The following is a 17459-nucleotide window of genomic DNA, read 5'->3' on the forward strand; positions in this document are numbered from 1 at the left end:
CCTTCATCTTGAAATGCTAATTTGGCAACAGTATACAAAATGGAGTGGGAGAAGCCCATATTTGTTACTGTGGCCTAAAAGGACCTATGTGGTCTGGTGCCAGTCTACCTTTACAGCCTCATTTACCCCTATCATTGTAGTCACAATGGCCTTCTTTTTGTTCCTTAAATTTGGCAAGTTTATTCTCGCCTTGGGCCTTTATACTTCGCTGTGCCCTCTGCCTAGAATGCTCTTCCCCCAGACCAGGCCTTCTTATAGCTGCTTCCTCATTACTTCTAGGTATTAACTCAAATGGAAGAGGCTTCTCTGACCACCCATATTACTCCTTCCCCTGTTATAGTTCTGGCTTGAGACTTAATGTCCCAGTCTCACACGCATCTTCATTCCTGTACTCATTCTGCATTCAACCCATTTATTAAACCACTGCTTTACACCTAGGTACTGAAGTTATAAGAAGGAATCAACTCGATCTTGTTCTGACCTTAAGGAGTTGTTTGGTAGACTCAGTGATAGCAGCTATGCTTCTCAACAGACCCTAAAAGGCCATGTCGAGGTCCCTTTTCTCCAGCGATACATGGTCAAAACCGCGCCCCCCGTCCCTTCTCAGAAAGCAAGGCGACCCCTACATTACATCCCTCCCCAGCTGAGAGAAGCAGCCGATCCCCCTTGGGTCCGGAGCCAGGGCCTTGAAGAGTCCAGGAACGCGGGCTGGAGAGATCTGCCCTTCCATCCTCGGGGGCGTAGGCGACCGCCGCCACGCTCCCCTCTGGGCCTGGGACCAGAACGCAGGAGCTGAGCACCGCCCCGTGGCTGGGCGGGGGTGTCTGCGGGGTACGGCCGAGGGCCAGGCCATCTGCCGCGAGGCCAGCGCGGCTCGGCGGCAGCCGGGGGTGGGGCCGCGCCGGGGCGGAGCCGCGCGGGGGGCGGGGAGTGGACCGGGCTGCAGCCAAGAGCCGGGAAGGCCGCGGCCACCGGAAGAGTCGCCGTCGCCAGCAGAGCCGGGAGAGTGGGGAGCGGAAGCGGCGGCCGCGAAGGCGGCAGGCGGCGCTGGGACCCGGGAGCGGCCGGAGAACAAGGGAGCTGGCTCCGCGGCCGGCCGCGGAGCTGAGCTGAGCCGCTGGGCCGCGCCGCCCGCCGCCGCCTCCGGAGAGGCCCGGCCCCGCCGCCCGAGCAGGCAGCGCGCGGGCCGCCGGGTCCGAGGCCGGAGCCATGGGCGAGACCAAGATCATCTACCACCTGGACGGGCAGGAGACGCCGTACCTGGTGAAGCTGCCCCTGCCCGCCGAGCGCGTCACCTTGGCGGACTTTAAGGGCGTTCTGCAGCGACCCAGCTATAAGTTCTTCTTCAAGTCTATGGACGACGATTTCGGGTGAGGATGGCCCCGCCTCGCCTCCGGGGGACCCCGGCCCCTCCGGCTTCTAGGGGCCCACTCGGCCAGTTCGGACTCCCCTTGCTACACTGGCTTCTACCCCTCCTCTGGATTCTAGGGGCGACTCGGCCATTTGGTCCCCATTGGCTTTTTCAGAGGCTGGAGTTCCAGCCCCTCTAGGGACTCGCCTTTCCCCTCTTGTGGGGGACCTTGGTCCCCTCGTTTAAGGGGACGTCCAACTCCCTAAGAGCAGTCAGTTCCAGCGCAGTCAAGCCCCCTCACCTCCTCAGAGACCAGCGGACCACACAGACACACCTTCCCCCCCCTCCACCCGTTCCAGAGCACAGTTCCCAACCCTCCTCCTGCCAACAGAGCCACCTTTCTAGCAGAGACTTGGGATGTTTGGCACTCGGCCTTCGCCTTCTCCATCTTTTCAGCTCCACAACTCTCAGAGCCATATTTGGAATATGGAGCATCTAAGGTCTATGCTGTGGGACTTTGCACTGGCTGGGGGGTGCTCAGGCTGTAAGCTAAGGCCTGCAGCTCTGATGTTTACTTAGCTGTCTCCCTTGTCCCTTATGGGCTGTTCGGGATGTTGTCAGGGAACCGAGCGCCTCACCCCTGAGGAGGATTCCCCACTTGCCCAGGTGCAGATTCCCTCACAGAACTGGGGCCTCTTAATGGGAGGGCCAGGAAGGGTCTCTTGGTGTTCATCCTCCCCTCCCTGGAGGGGTCTTCTCCACCCAGCTGCAGGGCTTTGGATAGGCGGAGTTTGGAAGCAGTGACTTCCCCTTTAAGAGGGGATGGAATGTTGGAGCCGGAAGGTTCTGTAGCAGCTGGCCTGGGAGGGGGAGCCTGGTGGATCCCCTCACCGCACCCCCCCCCCACAACTCCCAGGGGACTGGGGGAGGGGGAGGCCCCCCACACTAGCCTGCCCCTCACTAACTGGGCACTGGGCCTGGAGGCCTGCGGAGAAGGCCTTCCCGGGCCCTCCCGGCCTAAAGGCCGCCTCTCCAGCCTAGCCTGAGGCCTACACTGCTCTTTAGAGCTGAGGCCCAGAACTGAGTGAGGGGAGAAATTCTTCTCCCCCGTGTTCATCAGACTGGCTTCTCTCCAAGGACCCTGGCCCTCCTGGCTCTGGGACTCTAGCACCTTTTCTGTCTTCTGCATGTTTTGCTGTCACATTTCCCCTTGGAACTCAGGGTTTGTTGAGCCCAAGAGCTCATATGTGTGAAAGTGCTTTGTACAGTGGGAAGTGCTATGCGGCTTCTATTCTTGTTTCTGTTGTTGTTCCTGCCTTGGGGTTGGGTACTCCTAGTGTAGTAATGATTGTCTGGCTTCAGTCCAGAGACAGAGACCCCTGATTGGAAGATGCTGAAGAGGGATCCATCTGCAAGAGGTGGGAGTGAGGTGGTCAGATGCCTTGTTCTGATAAAGGAAGAATGGAGTTAGAAGAGACCAAGATACTGCCTCAGTGTATGAGATAGGGGAGAATCAGCTGCATTTCAGTGTGCTGCGGCCACCCCGGGGTCAGGTGCCTTGAGGGACTGCGTTAGACCTGTGTCTTCAGCCCCCACTCGTCCCAGAGTCCACTGGGCCTGGCCCCCACCTCCTAAACCTAGACCTCTGTGGGCTGCCTCCCACTCTCCCCAGGCTGCTGTCAAGCCAGGCCTAACCCCCATTATATCTCCTCACTGTTGACTTAATATTGTTCTTTAAATCCACTGTCAGCCCACTCACACTTTCTTAGTTTGACCTAGTCAATAATATGAAACCACAGGTCTGATATTCTATTTATATTTCTTTCTAAAATATGTTAAAAATAATTATTTAACTCTTGAATTAAACATTCATTCAGATACACCTGAATCCATCTTACATTCATCAGTGGTACTTGAACTTGAACCATCTTTTGCAAAATATTAGAGTAGGCTATTTTAGCAGGGTTGCGAGCAGTGGTAAAAATGAAGTGGAGGAGATTGATTTCGTTTTTATTCCTAGAAGGATTAATGATCAGGAGGCCTGGTAGGGCTGTCTTGTCACAGGGGACTAACAGCTGAGGAATGTATATTTATATATGTATTTCATTTACTTATCAAACTCTTTATGGTGCTTACAGTGTGCAGACACTGATCTAAATGACTTTCAAATCTTTACTCATTCAGTGCTCTTTGCAGTCCTGGGGAATATGTAGTAATATCTCCAGTTTATAGATGAGGAAACTAGAGCACAGAAAACTTAAGTAACTTACTTACCCAAGGTCACACAGCTAGTAAGTGGCAGAGCTTATTAGGAACCTGGTTCCAAAGTCTAAGGCATTAATCACACAATTGTAGGTATTATCATCATCATTTAACAGGTACGTCCTCTCTGAGGGAGATGCTGAGCCTTGGCAAACTGTATAGGTGATAGGGCTGCCCCTTATCCCAGCCCCATGAGAGGGAGGTCTGGCAGGGGCCAGCAACCTCTGCTGACAGATGGGAAAGTGGGTCAGAGGAGGAAGGTTGCCATCTCCTCCAGCTCTCCAGGCTCTCCCTCTGGGGTTCTGGTGTGTAAGACTTGAGGATTCCCATCTCCCATCTGGTCTCCAGAAGTATTTGTCAAGCTCAGGGTAGGTCCAACCCTCTTAAATTATTTGGGATACGGAAGAATTAAACATTTTCAGCACTGAGGAGATGGTGGATGGAAGAACAAGGTACCACCACTTGGGGGGCCTTGAGCCATGGGAGGAATAACATGGGAAGTCAGGCCACTAACTGTTTTGCTCCCTGCTCCGTGTCACACACCAGCCTGTCTCTGGGCCTTCTACCTGGAGTACTTCTCTTCCCTTGTCTTCTCCAGGTCCAAATTCTCCTTTCCTCTGGGTTGCACTTTTAAAGTTATGGCACTTATTCCTATTTATCCTTATACCTACCCAGCTCTTAGCCAGGACCTAACACTAAATAATACTCAGCAGATGTCTGTCCAGTGAACACATCTGCTGCTGTTACAGCTCTGATCACTTCTCACTTGCAGTATACTCACATGAACCATGCATTGGACAGTAACCTCCGAGGACAAGGCAGGCTCCAGGTCTAATGCTTCTGGAGATCCATGCAATGGCAAGCACAAAACTTAAAGCCCACTGGGCTCTTGGCAAAGGCTTTTTAATTGAATGAACAATGAATGATAAGCAGACTTATTTGCTCCCTGCCCTTCTAAACTTACACCTAGTTAGAAAGAGTATGGATCCCGCAAAAAATTGACAAAGTTAGTAACTAGTTTTTAGTGTATGCCTGGACCATGCCAGGCACTTACAAATCTCACTTACCAGGATGAGACAAAGGCTTGGAAAAGTCAAGAAACCTCTCTAAGATAGGAGGGCTAATGAGTGGCAGAATTGGAATTTGAACCCAGATTTGTCCGACTCCACTTGCGGGGTGTGTGTGTGTATGTGAGTGCATAAATGCTGCAGAACCCTAAGCCATTCAGCTCCACAGCGGGAGGGGGAGGACTGTCTGAGGTCCCCCAAGGCTCCCGAAGATCAGCTGATCATTGTGAGTCAGCAGAGCCTTGGTGACCTGTCGGTGACCCCCAGAAAGAGAGGAAACATCTGTAGTGCTGAGCTGTGTGGTGGGGCCTCAGCAGCAGTTTCCCACCACAGGGCTGCTGAGACCCTCTCCAAAGCAGATCACAGTCCCTGCCACGTGACCCACATACCTCCTTTTAATTTGAGCCCCAGTTCCCATGGGGGCTGCAAGCTTGGGGTGCCCTGTGGTCAGACTGGCTAGTGGGTCTGAGCTATCTCTGTGTCCCTGTTTTCTAGCTTGTTCTGTCTCCAGGCTTTCTGCCATGGTGGGCCTGAGCAGGATGATTTGAGCTGCTTTCTTGGGGTTGCTGTGGGGTTGGAAACAGTGGAGGAGCCAAAGCTGAAGGGGAGGGAGGAGGGCAGGCTCAGCCTTCGAACTTGGCTGTGAGTCCAAGAATGTGAGCATCACAAGAAGCCAAGCACGTCCCGAGCTCTGGGCAGGAGCTGCTTTAAGAAAAAGGGAGGACTGGGCTTCCCAGCCTCCTTCCTTGCTGTCTTCCCTCTCTGCTCGTAACTCCAGGCATGTGTCTTCCTCTTGCCCCTGATCACAGCTTTCTAGCTCTGTGCTCCTGGGGTATTTGATCAGTCTGGGGGTGCAGGCCTCAAGCTTTTCTGTTGCCTTTCCTGGCCCCCTATTGTAGTTGTGGTCTGACTTCTTGCCTCACTGCATGCCCCAGGCCAAACTACATGCCTGAGACTACATCTTACCCTCCCCCCACCCGCCACCCCATGTCTCACATCACTGTCTCCCACACCGTCACCCTCCACACAGACCCACATCACCTCTCTCACTGTATGGGAAAGAATGTGAAATACCATGGAAAGAATATGGGGTTTGCAGTCAGACGAGCTTGGGGTGGAATTCCAGCTCTTGACATCTAGCTCTGTGACGAACAAGTTACTGATTGTTTCTCAGTTTCCTTATTCATAAAATCAGCATCATATGGTCTATACAATGAGGCTGACGTGAAGATTATACATTCTAACTATAGGGAGACAAGATGGTATAATAGGTAAGAATAAACACTTTGGAATCAGGCTGACCAGGATTCAAATTCCATCTCTTCACTTATTAATTGTGTGACTGTAGGTAAATTTCTGAACCTACTGAGCCTTAGTTTCCCCATCTGTATCTATTTTATAACATTGCTATGAATGTTAAACGAAGTGATACAAGTAAAGTACTTAGCTTTGTGCTTGGCCCGTAATATTGGGTTGGCCAAAAAGTTCCTTGGGGTTTTTCCATAAGATGTTACGGAAAAATCCGAACGCACTGTTTGGCCGACCCAATACACGCTCAATATATGAAAGCAGTTGTTACTAATGTCATAGTGGCAGTAGAGGATGTTTGGTAAATGCCTTCTCCGCCTCTCTTTCCAAATTTCCTTAAATTCCTCATCCACATCTCCCAGAAGAATATTAGGATTCCCAAATGAGAAGGGAAGAACAGTGATATGGGTGTGCTTTTTCCTAGTTTAGGGTCAGAGGGAAAGATAAAGTCCAGCCCAGGAGAGCCATTGTTGGGGATGGGTACAGCTCTCGAGATTCTAGGGGGCTACTGCACTCATTGGGGACAGTGATTTGTCAGGTGTAATTTGCAATCACCAGATGACCAAGAGGATGCCCCAGGAAGGCAGCTGCCCTGGGCATGGCTGGTGGTGACAAAGAGCTGTCCCTGGTCAGCCCATCCCTGCTCCCATTTGAACAGGCTTATGCTGGTGGTTTGATTCCCAGTTTAGGGTAGAGGAGCCCCTGAGAGTTGGGCTTGTGAGGATGCCTCCATTTCCACCTCAGAAAGCTCGCTCTGACACCCACCTTTCCCTGCAGAGTGGTGAAGGAGGAGATCTCGGACGACAATGCCAAGTTGCCCTGCTTCAATGGCCGGGTGGTGTCCTGGGTAAGGAACCCCCCTCAGCCCTCTCTCCACCTGCATTCCTGCAGTGGGCTGGATGGAGGAGAGGCATTGCTGAGACTGTGGTTTTATGCTTCAGTATCTGAATCTTCCTTGAGTTTTCTAACTGAACTGTCTCTCACCCCAGATTCTATAGCTTTGGTGAAAAGTGAGGGAGTTGTGAGAAGGGGGAAAAGAGAGAGACAGAAATACACGTTGGAGACAAAAACGTCTCCTATGTCCTCTGAGGTACTTTGCCTCAGGTTCCCTTCTGTCACTTGCCGACCTCTACCTTGGACCTCTGACTCTTGTCCTCTGCCCCCATCCCACTTCACCAACCCATGCCTCCCAGCCTCCTCATCAACCCAGCAGTGGGTCCATTCCTCATCCCAGCTGACCTAACACAGTCCTGTTTCTTCTCCCTGCATGTCCCCTGCTTCATTCTCCCCGAGTCTCATGCCCTGCCAGAAGCCAACTATCCCCTTCTCCCTGGGGCCCCTGCGCCCTACTACCCATGCATTTTCTCCCCATCAGCTGGTATCGGCTGAGGGCTCACACCCAGAGCCAGCTCCCTTCTGTGCTGACAACCCATCGGAACTGCCACCGCCCATGGAGCGCACAGGAGGCATTGGGGACTCCCGGCCCCCATCCTTCCAGTGAGTGTGACCTGAGGGTGGGGAGGGCCCATGGGGGAGGGCTGCGTCAGCTCAGCTCAGGGCTGGGGGAGGGAGCCCCCAGCCTGCCCCCTCCCCTACCAAGTCCTCTCTTCCCTGCAGCCCTCATGCTGGTGGGGGTAGCCAGGAGAACCTGGACAATGACACAGAGACTGACTCCTTGGTGTCTGCCCAGCGAGAGCGGCCACGACGGAGGGATGGCCCAGAGCACAGTGCGTCTTCTCTGAACAGACACCTTCCCCACCCCCACCCCTTCCTCCTCCCCCACCCTGCTCCTTCCTCTCTCCTCCTTCTCTCCTGCATCTGTGAACCCAGCTGCCTCCATCCCCTGCAGCAACCCGGCTAAATGGAACTGCAAAGGGGGAGCGGCGGCGAGAGCCAGGGGGGTATGACAGCTCATCCACCCTTATGAGCAGCGAGTTGGAAACCACCAGCTTCTTTGATTCAGATGAGGATGACTCCACCAGCAGGTGGGGCTTTGGTTTCATGGGTACTGTGGGACAGGTGACCCCGGAGGAGCCCTGAACCCTGAGGATGCTGGGCCCCTGGGCGGGACCTGGGCTTGGTTGGGGGGACCTGGGCCCTGCGGTGCCTCTTATGGGGAAGGGCTGGGCCGGCTCAGTGGGGAATGACTGTGGGCCCCGCAGGTTCAGCAGCTCCACAGAGCAGAGCAGCGCCTCACGCCTGATGAGAAGACACAAGCGGCGGCGGCGGAAGCAGAAGGTTTCGCGGATTGAGAGGGTATGGAGCTGAGAGGTTAGGGTGGGTGGGAACAGACCGAGCCCTCCTGCCCAGGCAGGGCCAGAGTCTGTGCTTCCTTAGACCCCTCCCCTTGGGTCAGGGTTTAGAACCTGAGAGGGGAGGTGGTGCTAAGGGCTCACCTTGAGGCGGAGCTAGGTGGGAACAGTGAGTTCCTGCCAGCACTGCCTGCTGCTCAGGGCCTCTGTCTGTTCCAGTCCTCGTCCTTCAGCAGCATCACGGACTCCACCATGTCTCTCAACATCATCACGGTCACTCTCAACATGGGTGAGTCTGGTGAAACAACTGTCGTGAGCACCTGCTACGTGCCAGACGCTGGGCAGACTCGAGGAGTTCAGAGAGGCACAGGCTACGTTCCCTGCCCTCAAGAAGTTCTCTTTCATAAGCATAAATTGGTACATACACTGATCACTTCAGTATCTCATGATCAGGGATATGACAGAGATATGACAGAGATAAGCACAGAGAACTATGGATGCAGAGAATGGCATCCGGGAAGACTTCCTAGAGGAAGTGATTTCTGATTCCTCCCCCCTTCCCATTTATCAGGCACTGCATTCTTGCTCTCTGATTTCTACCCTAGGTGCTCTTCTTTAGGAGATAGCTGGATGTAGTGAAAAGAGCCCAACTTTGGAATTTAAATCTGAGTTTGAATCCTGACTCTGCCACTTCATGGCTTAGAAAAGTCACTTAAATTCTCTGAACCTCAGTTGTCTGCTCTGTAAAACAGGATTGAGTCCCTATCTCATAGCCAACAAGGATCAAGTGAAAGCATGTTTGAGCATGTGGAATACAGTGCCTGACTCAGGTCCAATAAGTGTTAGTTCTTGTCCCTTTCTACCCTTTTCTATTATGGGGCTTGGAATTTGGGTAGGAACTTTGTTCCTCTCTCAAGGTCTTGTTACTCCCTGTAGAAAAGTATAACTTCTTGGGTATCTCCATTGTGGGCCAAAGCAACGAGCGTGGTGACGGAGGCATCTACATTGGCTCTATCATGAAGGGGGGGGCCGTGGCTGCTGATGGACGCATCGAGCCAGGAGATATGCTGTTACAGGTACCATTGCCCACCGTGGGTGGTGGTATGGATAGGGATGGGGAGATGTCCATGCCATCTGTACCCTGCTTCTTGGTAAGGGGAAGACCCCCTAGCCCACCAAACTCAGCTTCCCTACCCACCTCCCCAGCACAGCTGCTTATCCCACTCCTGGTCCTCTTTCCCAGGTAAACGAGATCAACTTTGAGAACATGAGTAATGACGACGCGGTCCGGGTACTGCGGGAGATTGTGCACAAACCAGGGTATGGATGGCACTGGGGAGGAGGGGGCAGGTATTTCTAGCTATCTGGCAAGGGGCTTGGTTTGGCCTCTGCACATCCTGCCCTTACTTGGGACACCCTTGCTTTCAGGCCCATCACCTTGACTGTAGCCAAGTGCTGGGACCCAAGTCCACGTGGGTGCTTCACACTGCCCAGGAGTAAGTGGTTGGGGCAGTTGGCCCTAAAGCTGGTGCTTGACCTATGTGAGCCCTATCTCTCCTTCCTTCCGTTTTACCCTGAACCCTCATACCTACCCTGTTGGGCCAGGCAGTAGGCAGGGCAGGCAGCCCCTGACTCCTCATCCTCCCCGCAGGCGAGCCCATCCGGCCCATTGACCCTGCAGCCTGGGTCTCCCACACTGCAGCCATGACCGGCACCTTCCCTGCCTACGGCATGAGCCCCTCCCTGAGCACCATCACCTCCACCAGCTCCTCCATCACCAGCTCCATCCCTGACACAGAGCGTGAGTGTCCAACCCTGACCCCTGGGCCCAGCAGACAGGGCCAGCTGGGAGGGACTGCTGAAGGCCCACCTGGAGCCTCTTGCTTGAGCGTCAGAGGGGGCTGGAGAGGAGGAGACTCAGTTCATTCCAGCTACCTTACTCTGCAGTTTTCCTCAGTGGATGCTGACCCTCACCGAACAGAGTTTGCTTCTGAACCTGTACTGAGCACTCAGTAAGCCTCAGTTTCCTCTTGTAAAATGGGACTAATGATACGCACTTTAACCGGTTTCTGGGGGTTTAATGAGAGGATACAAGTAAAGCATCAATCACAGTGTGGCATAAAGTAAGCACTCAATAAATGACTGCCTTTTTATTATCATAGCATGCATTATACACTGGGCTAAGCCCCTTCATTTACACTATTTAATTCTCTCTTTAAATATACTGTGAAATAGATACTAAAGTCCCTATCTTTATGGAAGAGGAAACTGAGTATCCAACAAGTCGGTAATTTGCTTGACATTGGTCCATGCTATTAGGTGGTAGAGCTGGAATGCAAACTTCTGTGTACCTAGCTCCATAGCCCCTTTCTGCCTCACCATTCTGCCCTCCTACCCCCAGGCCTAGACGACTTCCACCTGTCCATCCACAGTGACATGGCTGCCATCGTAAAAGCCATGGCCTCCCCTGAATCTGGGCTGGAGGTCCGTGACAGGATGTGGCTCAAGATTACCATCCCCAATGCTTTCATCGGTGAGAGGGCCCCATGGTGGGATGAAGGACAGGGTGGAGAGCGGTGGGGCAGGCCGGGGCGGGCGGCCAAGAACTCCCTTGGGCCACTCCTTTGAGCTGGAATCAGCACCAGTCTCATGGCTTCTGTGAGGCCAGAAGAGCCCAGGTCAGGTGGGCCTCCCAATCAAGTGGCAGCCTTGCCCTCAGGCTCGGATGTGGTGGACTGGCTGTACCACAACGTGGAAGGCTTCACCGACCGGCGAGAGGCCCGCAAATACGCCAGCAACCTGCTGAAGGCCGGCTTCATCCGCCACACTGTCAACAAGATCACCTTCTCTGAGCAGTGCTACTACATCTTTGGCGACCTCTGTGGCAGTACGTGCCTCCCCTACCTCCTTGCCCTGTCTCCTGCTTGGAAGTGGGGAGTTGCCCGGGGATGTGGCAGCAGACTCTAGGGAACCCAGATGAGGGGGTAGCAGAGCTGGGGGAACCTCGAGACCTGACAGTTCTGTGGTAGAAGCAGAGCCCAGTCCAGCCTCTTTACCTGCCCTACATTCCCCTCTCGGGGCTGGCATTTTCTAAGTACCTGCTCTGTGTCTGGCACCGTGCTGATTGTTTCTAAAGCATCATCTCACTCTCATTCAAGCCTCACAACCTCCCCACAACCCTTGGGGAGATGGATTACTATCCTTGTTTTCAGATGAGGAAACTGAGACTTACAGAAGTTAAGCAGTCCACCCCACATTTCACAGCTAGAAGCAGAGGAGCTAGGCCTTAGATCTAGGTTTTTCTGGCTCCAGATCCTTTGTTCTTCCCACCATCAGGGTTGTCCTAGGTGTGTGGTGCTGCAGAAACATTGTCCCAGCAAGGCCAAACAGAGTTCCTAGCCTTGGTCCCTGCTCACCCTCACAGCACCAAGCAGCTTCCACTAAGGCAGGACGTCCTGGAGCTGGCCTCAGGCCTCAAGTCCACAGCCTCCTCAGACCCCTCAGGGTGGGGCTGTGCCTCTCAGTGAAGCTGGAAAAGCTGTCAGGGCCAGGCTGTAGAGGACTCTGTAAGCTGTACCAAGGAATTTGGACTTGATCCTGAGAGTACAAAGCCAATGAGGGTTATTAAGAGAAGTATGCAGGGAACCCCCATTCTCCGGAGCCTGCGGACAGCTCTCGGGAAGGGGAGTCCTCAAAACAGGACAGCAGTGCTCAGGATTGGGAGCTGAAGCACGGCCCCAGCAGCCACCCCTGCCTGAGGGAGACTTCTCTCAGCCCAGTGGTGCTGGCTGGAGTCCAAAAGCTAGCCCTCAAAATACTTCAGATTAGTTCTTCAGATTAGATGCTTCAGATTGTTCTTGTGGAGCACAAGTCCCTGGTGGAGGCTGAGTGGGGTCCCTGTCCCTCAGCAGCTCTGGAATGGCCCCATGGAGTAGTAATAGATGCATAAGGTTTTGGAGTTAGTTTTGAGTTCAGATTTTAGCTCCACCTTTACTGTGTGGACATGAGTAAGTGACACAGCCTCTCAGTGCCTTGATTTCTTGATCTGTAAGATGGAGATAACAGTAAAACTTATAGGTCTGTTTTGAGAACGATATAAGATAATGTATGTAATGCTTTTAGCACCATGTTTGGCCCACAGTAATTTCTCTAAAAAAGTTGTCCATTTATCATATATTTAATTCTAAGATGAACATTTTTTTCACATTTCAGTATCTCTGAAATTGGGGTGCATCTTACAATCAGTGGCTTCTTAGACTCAGTCAGATATGGCTATTATTATCATCATTAGTAGAAGTGAGCCCTGGCCCCAAACCTTCATGGGTATATAAAGCTTCTCAGTATAGCAGTGGCTTTTGCTCAGAGAGACATTGTTCCATCCCAGGGGCATTCTGGGTCTCCTACCCATGGACCAAGTCCAGCAGAAGCCAAGCTCAGGGAGATGCTGACAGGACAGGTCTTTTCCTTCTCACTGGTGAGGTCTCCTCAGCTGGTAGTACGGCAGGCTCAAAGGGAATAGCTGGGGACCTGGGTAACCCCCGGAGCACACAGTCACTCCCCATGGGATGACAGCCTGGCGGCTGAAGTGGTCACTGAGGCACGCCCCTGCTTCCCACTGCCACCACCTCTCATGCTAGCTGCCGGCCTTGACTGGTTGATGGTTTGGCTGGTAGACTCCGTAGGCTGCCTCAGCCCTCTCTCCTGACCTCTTCTCCCCTGTAAGGTTGGCTCAGCTTCCTTAAGGGCTTGCAACAAAGGGCTCAGTCTATATCCAACAGCTGGCTCCTGGGCAATTGCAGTTCTCTCAGAGCTCTGGGACCTGGTATGGGTGGGTCCCAGAGAACCAGGGACCTGTTTGCCCTGAGCAGGTTCACCCCAGGGACCTGTGAACAAGGGGCATCTCAGGCAGGCAGGTCTAGTGGCCCCTTATACTCCCTACCAGATAGTTCCAACATTGGTGGGAGCAGCCTTGCCTGTGCACAGTTTACTGGGGAGTCAGAGTCATGAAAGAAGTAATGTTAGTGCAGTGACTCAAGTTCTGTGAAGAACTAGGCCTGGCTGGGAATGGGGTGGAGAGCACAGAGGAGTCCTCTAAGTTGTTCTGTTTCTGGACCCTTCCACTCCACTCCCACCCTCCCCAGAAGCACCAGAAAATTGATCTGGGCCAGGGGCCTTCTGTGTGGGGAGGCTCTGAAAGGTCCCGTGTTCATTCTGGCTTTTAATGGGTGTTTTTTCAGTCCTGAGTGAGGAGGGCAAAATTTCACCTAAATTTCCCCCAAACTGCTCCCTCCTTCTTACTAATGCCCTCATCTGGAAAGGTAAAGAGGAAGTAAGCAACTCTTAGCTTCTGCTCTGCCTGCAGTTTGGGTTGACCTCAGGCTGGTCATTTAACCTCTCTGGACTTGACTTTCCTCATCTGGAAAAAGTGTGACTAATACCTTCCTCGTGGGGTGGTAACGTTTGCATGAGATGAAGTGCTTGCACTGTACCTGAGGAAGTGCAGGTATGCAGTAGCTGGCGGCTGTCTGGTATTTCGGCCTCCCATATTCCCCACCCTACCTTTCCCATAAGGGAACAGAGACGGGGGATGATTGCCAAACAAGAGTTTTGCCCCTTCCTCCAGCCCACGGAGGAAGGAGGAGAAATGGATTTGGCACTGAGCATCTGAAGTGGTGACTCAGGGCCTTCCTGGGGATGGTTTTCTCGGGGGCTGGCTCTGCAGGGTCTCCCACCCCACCACCTCTGAAGGGTGACAGAGGGGGTCTGAAGGAGTGAGAGATCTCTGGCCTGTCCCTCTTCCCGTTCTGGTGGGACACTGCCACTGCTGTCGCTGTCTTCCCAAACGCACCCACCGGGCCGAGGCTGGGCATCTCTCTGCTGACTGCGGGTGCGAAGGCGTGGGATAGACCCAGCTCAGACGCCCTCCCTTCCCCTCCACAGACATGGCCAACCTCTCCCTCCACGATCATGATGGCTCCAGCGGCGCCTCCGACCAGGACACGCTGGCCCCTCTGCCACACCCAGGGGCTGCCCCTTGGCCCATGGCTTTCCCTTACCAGTACCCGCCGCCCCCGCACCCCTACAACCCGCACCCAGGCTTCCCCGAGCTGGGATACAGCTATGGCGGGGGCAGCGCCAGCAGTCAGCACAGTGAAGGTAAGGCGGCGGGGGTCGTGGAGGGATCCCCACGCGAGCCCCAGGCTTCCTCTGCAAGCTCTAAGTGTCCCTCACCCCATCCCTGCCTGTCCCCTGCAGGCAGCCGGAGCAGTGGCTCCAACCGTAGCGGCAGCGACCGGCGAAAGGAGAAGGACCCGAAGACCGGGGACTCGAAGTCGGGCGGTAGCGGCAGCGAGTCGGACCACACGACCCGCAGCAGCCTGCGGGGGGCGCGGGAGCGGGCGCCAAGCGAGCGCTCGGGTCCTGCCGCCAGCGAGCACAGCCACCGCAGCCATCACTCGCTGGCCAGCAGCCTGCGCAGCCATCACACGCACCCGAGCTACGGCCCCCCCGGGGTGCCCCCTCTCTACGGCCCCCCCATGCTGATGATGCCCCCACCGCCCGCGGCCATGGGGCCCCCGGGAGCCCCTCCGGGCCGCGACCTGGCCTCCGTGCCCCCTGAACTGACCGCCAGCAGACAGTCATTCCGCATGGCCATGGGAAACCCCAGTGAGTTCTTTGTGGATGTGATGTGAGCAGGGCCCCTTCCCCACTTCCATCCCACCCCGCCCCGGGCAGGCCGCGTCCCTCTCTCCGTCCGTCTTTTTTACTTTGGTACCTGAAAGGGAAATAAATGGAACTAAATCCATGCCCGCTAACCGCTCGCTGGGTGCAGTGAGGGCAGGGTGCACCTGATCGCCACTGCAACCCCTAACCTGCCACCAGCCCCGGCTTGTTCCTCTGCCCACTAACCGCTGCACAGGACTTCCCGGGATCCTTCGTGTCCCTTGGACCCAAACTGCTGGTGCTGCTCCTTACCACCCCGCCATCACCACCACCACACCCACTTCAGGAGCTGACCCAGCAGTGCCCTTGAGGGCCTGCATACCCCTCATCCCCACTTTCCCTCCCTCAGTTATTCTTCACCATTCATTCAGCTGCATCATCCCTCTATTAACCCATCCCCTCAAGCATGTGTGCCGATTTCTTGGTTTTTCTCCTTAACACTGATACCAAAAAAAAAAAGACTTGCTTCCTCTGCCCCTCCTCCTAACTGCCCTTGCTATTGCCTCAGCCCTGCACCCTAGACCTATAGTCACCTCCAGTAACCATCCACACTAACCACCTGCGCTCGGTTGCCTGAGCTGCTAGTGGATTCCAGGGAGCATCTGTGCTCTATACCCAGCCCCACTGCTGCCCCATGCCTGCCTGGTGTGCTGGTTCTTTCAGACCCTAACCCTACTAACCAGCAGGCTCATCTCATCTCGGGGCCTGAAACATTTCTTTTCTTTCTTTTTTCCTCCCCCAATTTTTCCTGGGCCTGGAGCAGCCAAGAATTTCGGGCTGTTTGACTTTCTGTGAGCCCCCAGCAAGGGGAGGCCCAGCCTCCGAGGAGACCAGGAACCCTGCTTCAGCAGCCCCTCAGGGCTTCCCAAGGATATTTCAGCTCCCATACCCACACTTTATCCCGTTGAGTCACTAGGCTCTGAGGAGCACCCAGCCTCTCGCCCATGTGTGAGAGACTCTCTCTCTCTTTCCCTCTCTCCCTCTTTCTCACACACCTCTCCCACCCCCTGCCCCAACACGCACGTGCCTATGCGAGTTCACTTAAGCCTCAGGGCTGGTCCCTGACCAGAGGGCTGGACCCTCTCTCCCAGTCCGCTCCTAGGTCTTGGGGCTGGTCCCCTGATTTCTCTCTCCCTTTCTTCATAGCCCTCAAACCTCCCACACATGTCCCCATAATATTTCTATCTGGTTAAAGCCCATAATCTGGTTCTCAGGTTGGGCTCAGCGCAGGACCCCCCAGGCAACTGACAGACTGTTCTCACCCTGCCCCGCACCCCACACACCCTCCTGTGTTTTCACCATCACCATGATAACCGAGCAAGGTTGGGCAGGGGGAGGGACTTCTGGGACTTCCAGACAGAGTGCCAAGTTTTACTTTTTACCTTATTCTCCCATTTAAGCCAAATCACGACTTTCTCTGTGAGCCTATTCTATAAATTCTGGCTCACCTAGGCTTCCATATTTTTAGGTCTGGGATGTCAAGCGTAAGATGAAGTCCTAAGCTCCAGGTCTTGAAGCAATCCAGGGTAGGGGTATTTGGGCATTCATTCATTTAACAAATATTCCCTGGGATTTGGGGTGCATGAGGGCTGCTGTGTTAGAAGTGTGACTCAGTCTTGCCTTTCTTCCGGGAGCTCTAGGTTTGCTCCTAACCCAGACCATGGTTTCCTCTAGCCACCACTATAGGGCTGCCTCCTGTACTTCTCTTCCTCCTCTGATTCTTCCATCTCTGACTCTCTTGAGGATTCCTCTGCTATTGCTCATGCCTTCAGGGTCCCTGTATTTTATCTCTGGTCCACTTCTCTTTCTTCTATATTTACTCTCGAAACGGTATCATCCATTCTGATGTCCTCAACTGCCACTAATATGCTGGTGATTCCCAAATATGTATCTCCAGCCCTAACTTCCCTCTATCTTTAGATCTGTATTTTTATCACCCACTGGACCTCTCCATGGACAAGTCCACATGGACTCAACTCATCCCCCCACCCACCCTCAAAGTGTGTTCCTTCTGAATTCCTATCCTGGTTACCTTCATCACACTCTTCATAGGCTCACCGGCTAGAAACATTTATGGGCTTAAATTCCTTCCCATATTTTACTAGTCAGTATATCATATCCATTCCACTCCACATCTTTCTTGAATTTGGCCCTTCCTCTCCCCTCTGCCTCTACTCTAGTTCACAGGAGCATGGGATTTGGAGTCAGGTTATTCTGGGTTTGAATCCCAGCTCTACTACTTTTTGGTTGTGTGATAAGAGAGTTATTCAGTCTCTCTGAGCCTCAGTTTCCTCATATGTAAAATGATGATAATAATACCTACCTCACAGGGTTGTTGTGAGGATTTAAGTTAGATATTGTACGAAAAGTGCCTAGCACAGTGCCTGGCACACAGTAGAATAGGTGCTCAATAAATGGTAGCTATTGTTATTATTACTATTATTATTTATTCTAAATTGGTAGGGGTTTAGGATATGTACTGAGGACGAAGCTTTT

At 53.7% G+C, this 17459-nt stretch overlaps 1 protein-coding gene and 1 long non-coding RNA gene across 4 annotated transcripts in view; one reads left to right on the forward strand and one right to left on the reverse strand.

The window, feature by feature from the left end:
• LOC136794247 (uncharacterized) overlaps positions 1 to 17459 on the reverse strand; it is a 33460-nt gene that overhangs the window by 4298 nt on the left and 11703 nt on the right. The gene's annotated exons all lie outside the window — the stretch shown is intronic.
• DVL3 (dishevelled segment polarity protein 3) lies at positions 1131 to 17396 on the forward strand. 2 transcript variants are annotated; one of them, XM_067034120.1, is made up of 16 exons: positions 1131 to 1370; positions 6766 to 6835; positions 6978 to 7078; positions 7364 to 7485; positions 7606 to 7715; positions 7838 to 7973; positions 8151 to 8244; positions 8460 to 8529; positions 9177 to 9316; positions 9484 to 9560; positions 9669 to 9736; positions 9892 to 10041; positions 10642 to 10773; positions 10960 to 11127; positions 14181 to 14396; positions 14496 to 15045. In XM_067034120.1, exons 3-16 carry the CDS (start codon positions 7067 to 7069, stop codon positions 14930 to 14932), a joined length of 1932 nt encoding a protein of 643 aa, XP_066890221.1. In that variant the 5' UTR covers positions 1131 to 1370; positions 6766 to 6835; positions 6978 to 7066; the 3' UTR covers positions 14933 to 15045. The 2 variants fall into 2 exon arrangements, with proteins under 2 accessions (XP_066890221.1, XP_058920021.1); XM_059064038.2 differs by lacking the exon at positions 6978 to 7078 and adding an exon at positions 15727 to 17396 and having other exon boundaries at positions 1139 to 1370; positions 14496 to 14906.

The sequence above is a fragment of the Kogia breviceps genome, chromosome 5 (genome assembly GCF_026419965.1).
Source record: "Kogia breviceps isolate mKogBre1 chromosome 5, mKogBre1 haplotype 1, whole genome shotgun sequence".
Classification (NCBI taxonomy): Eukaryota; Metazoa; Chordata; class Mammalia; order Artiodactyla; family Physeteridae; genus Kogia; species Kogia breviceps.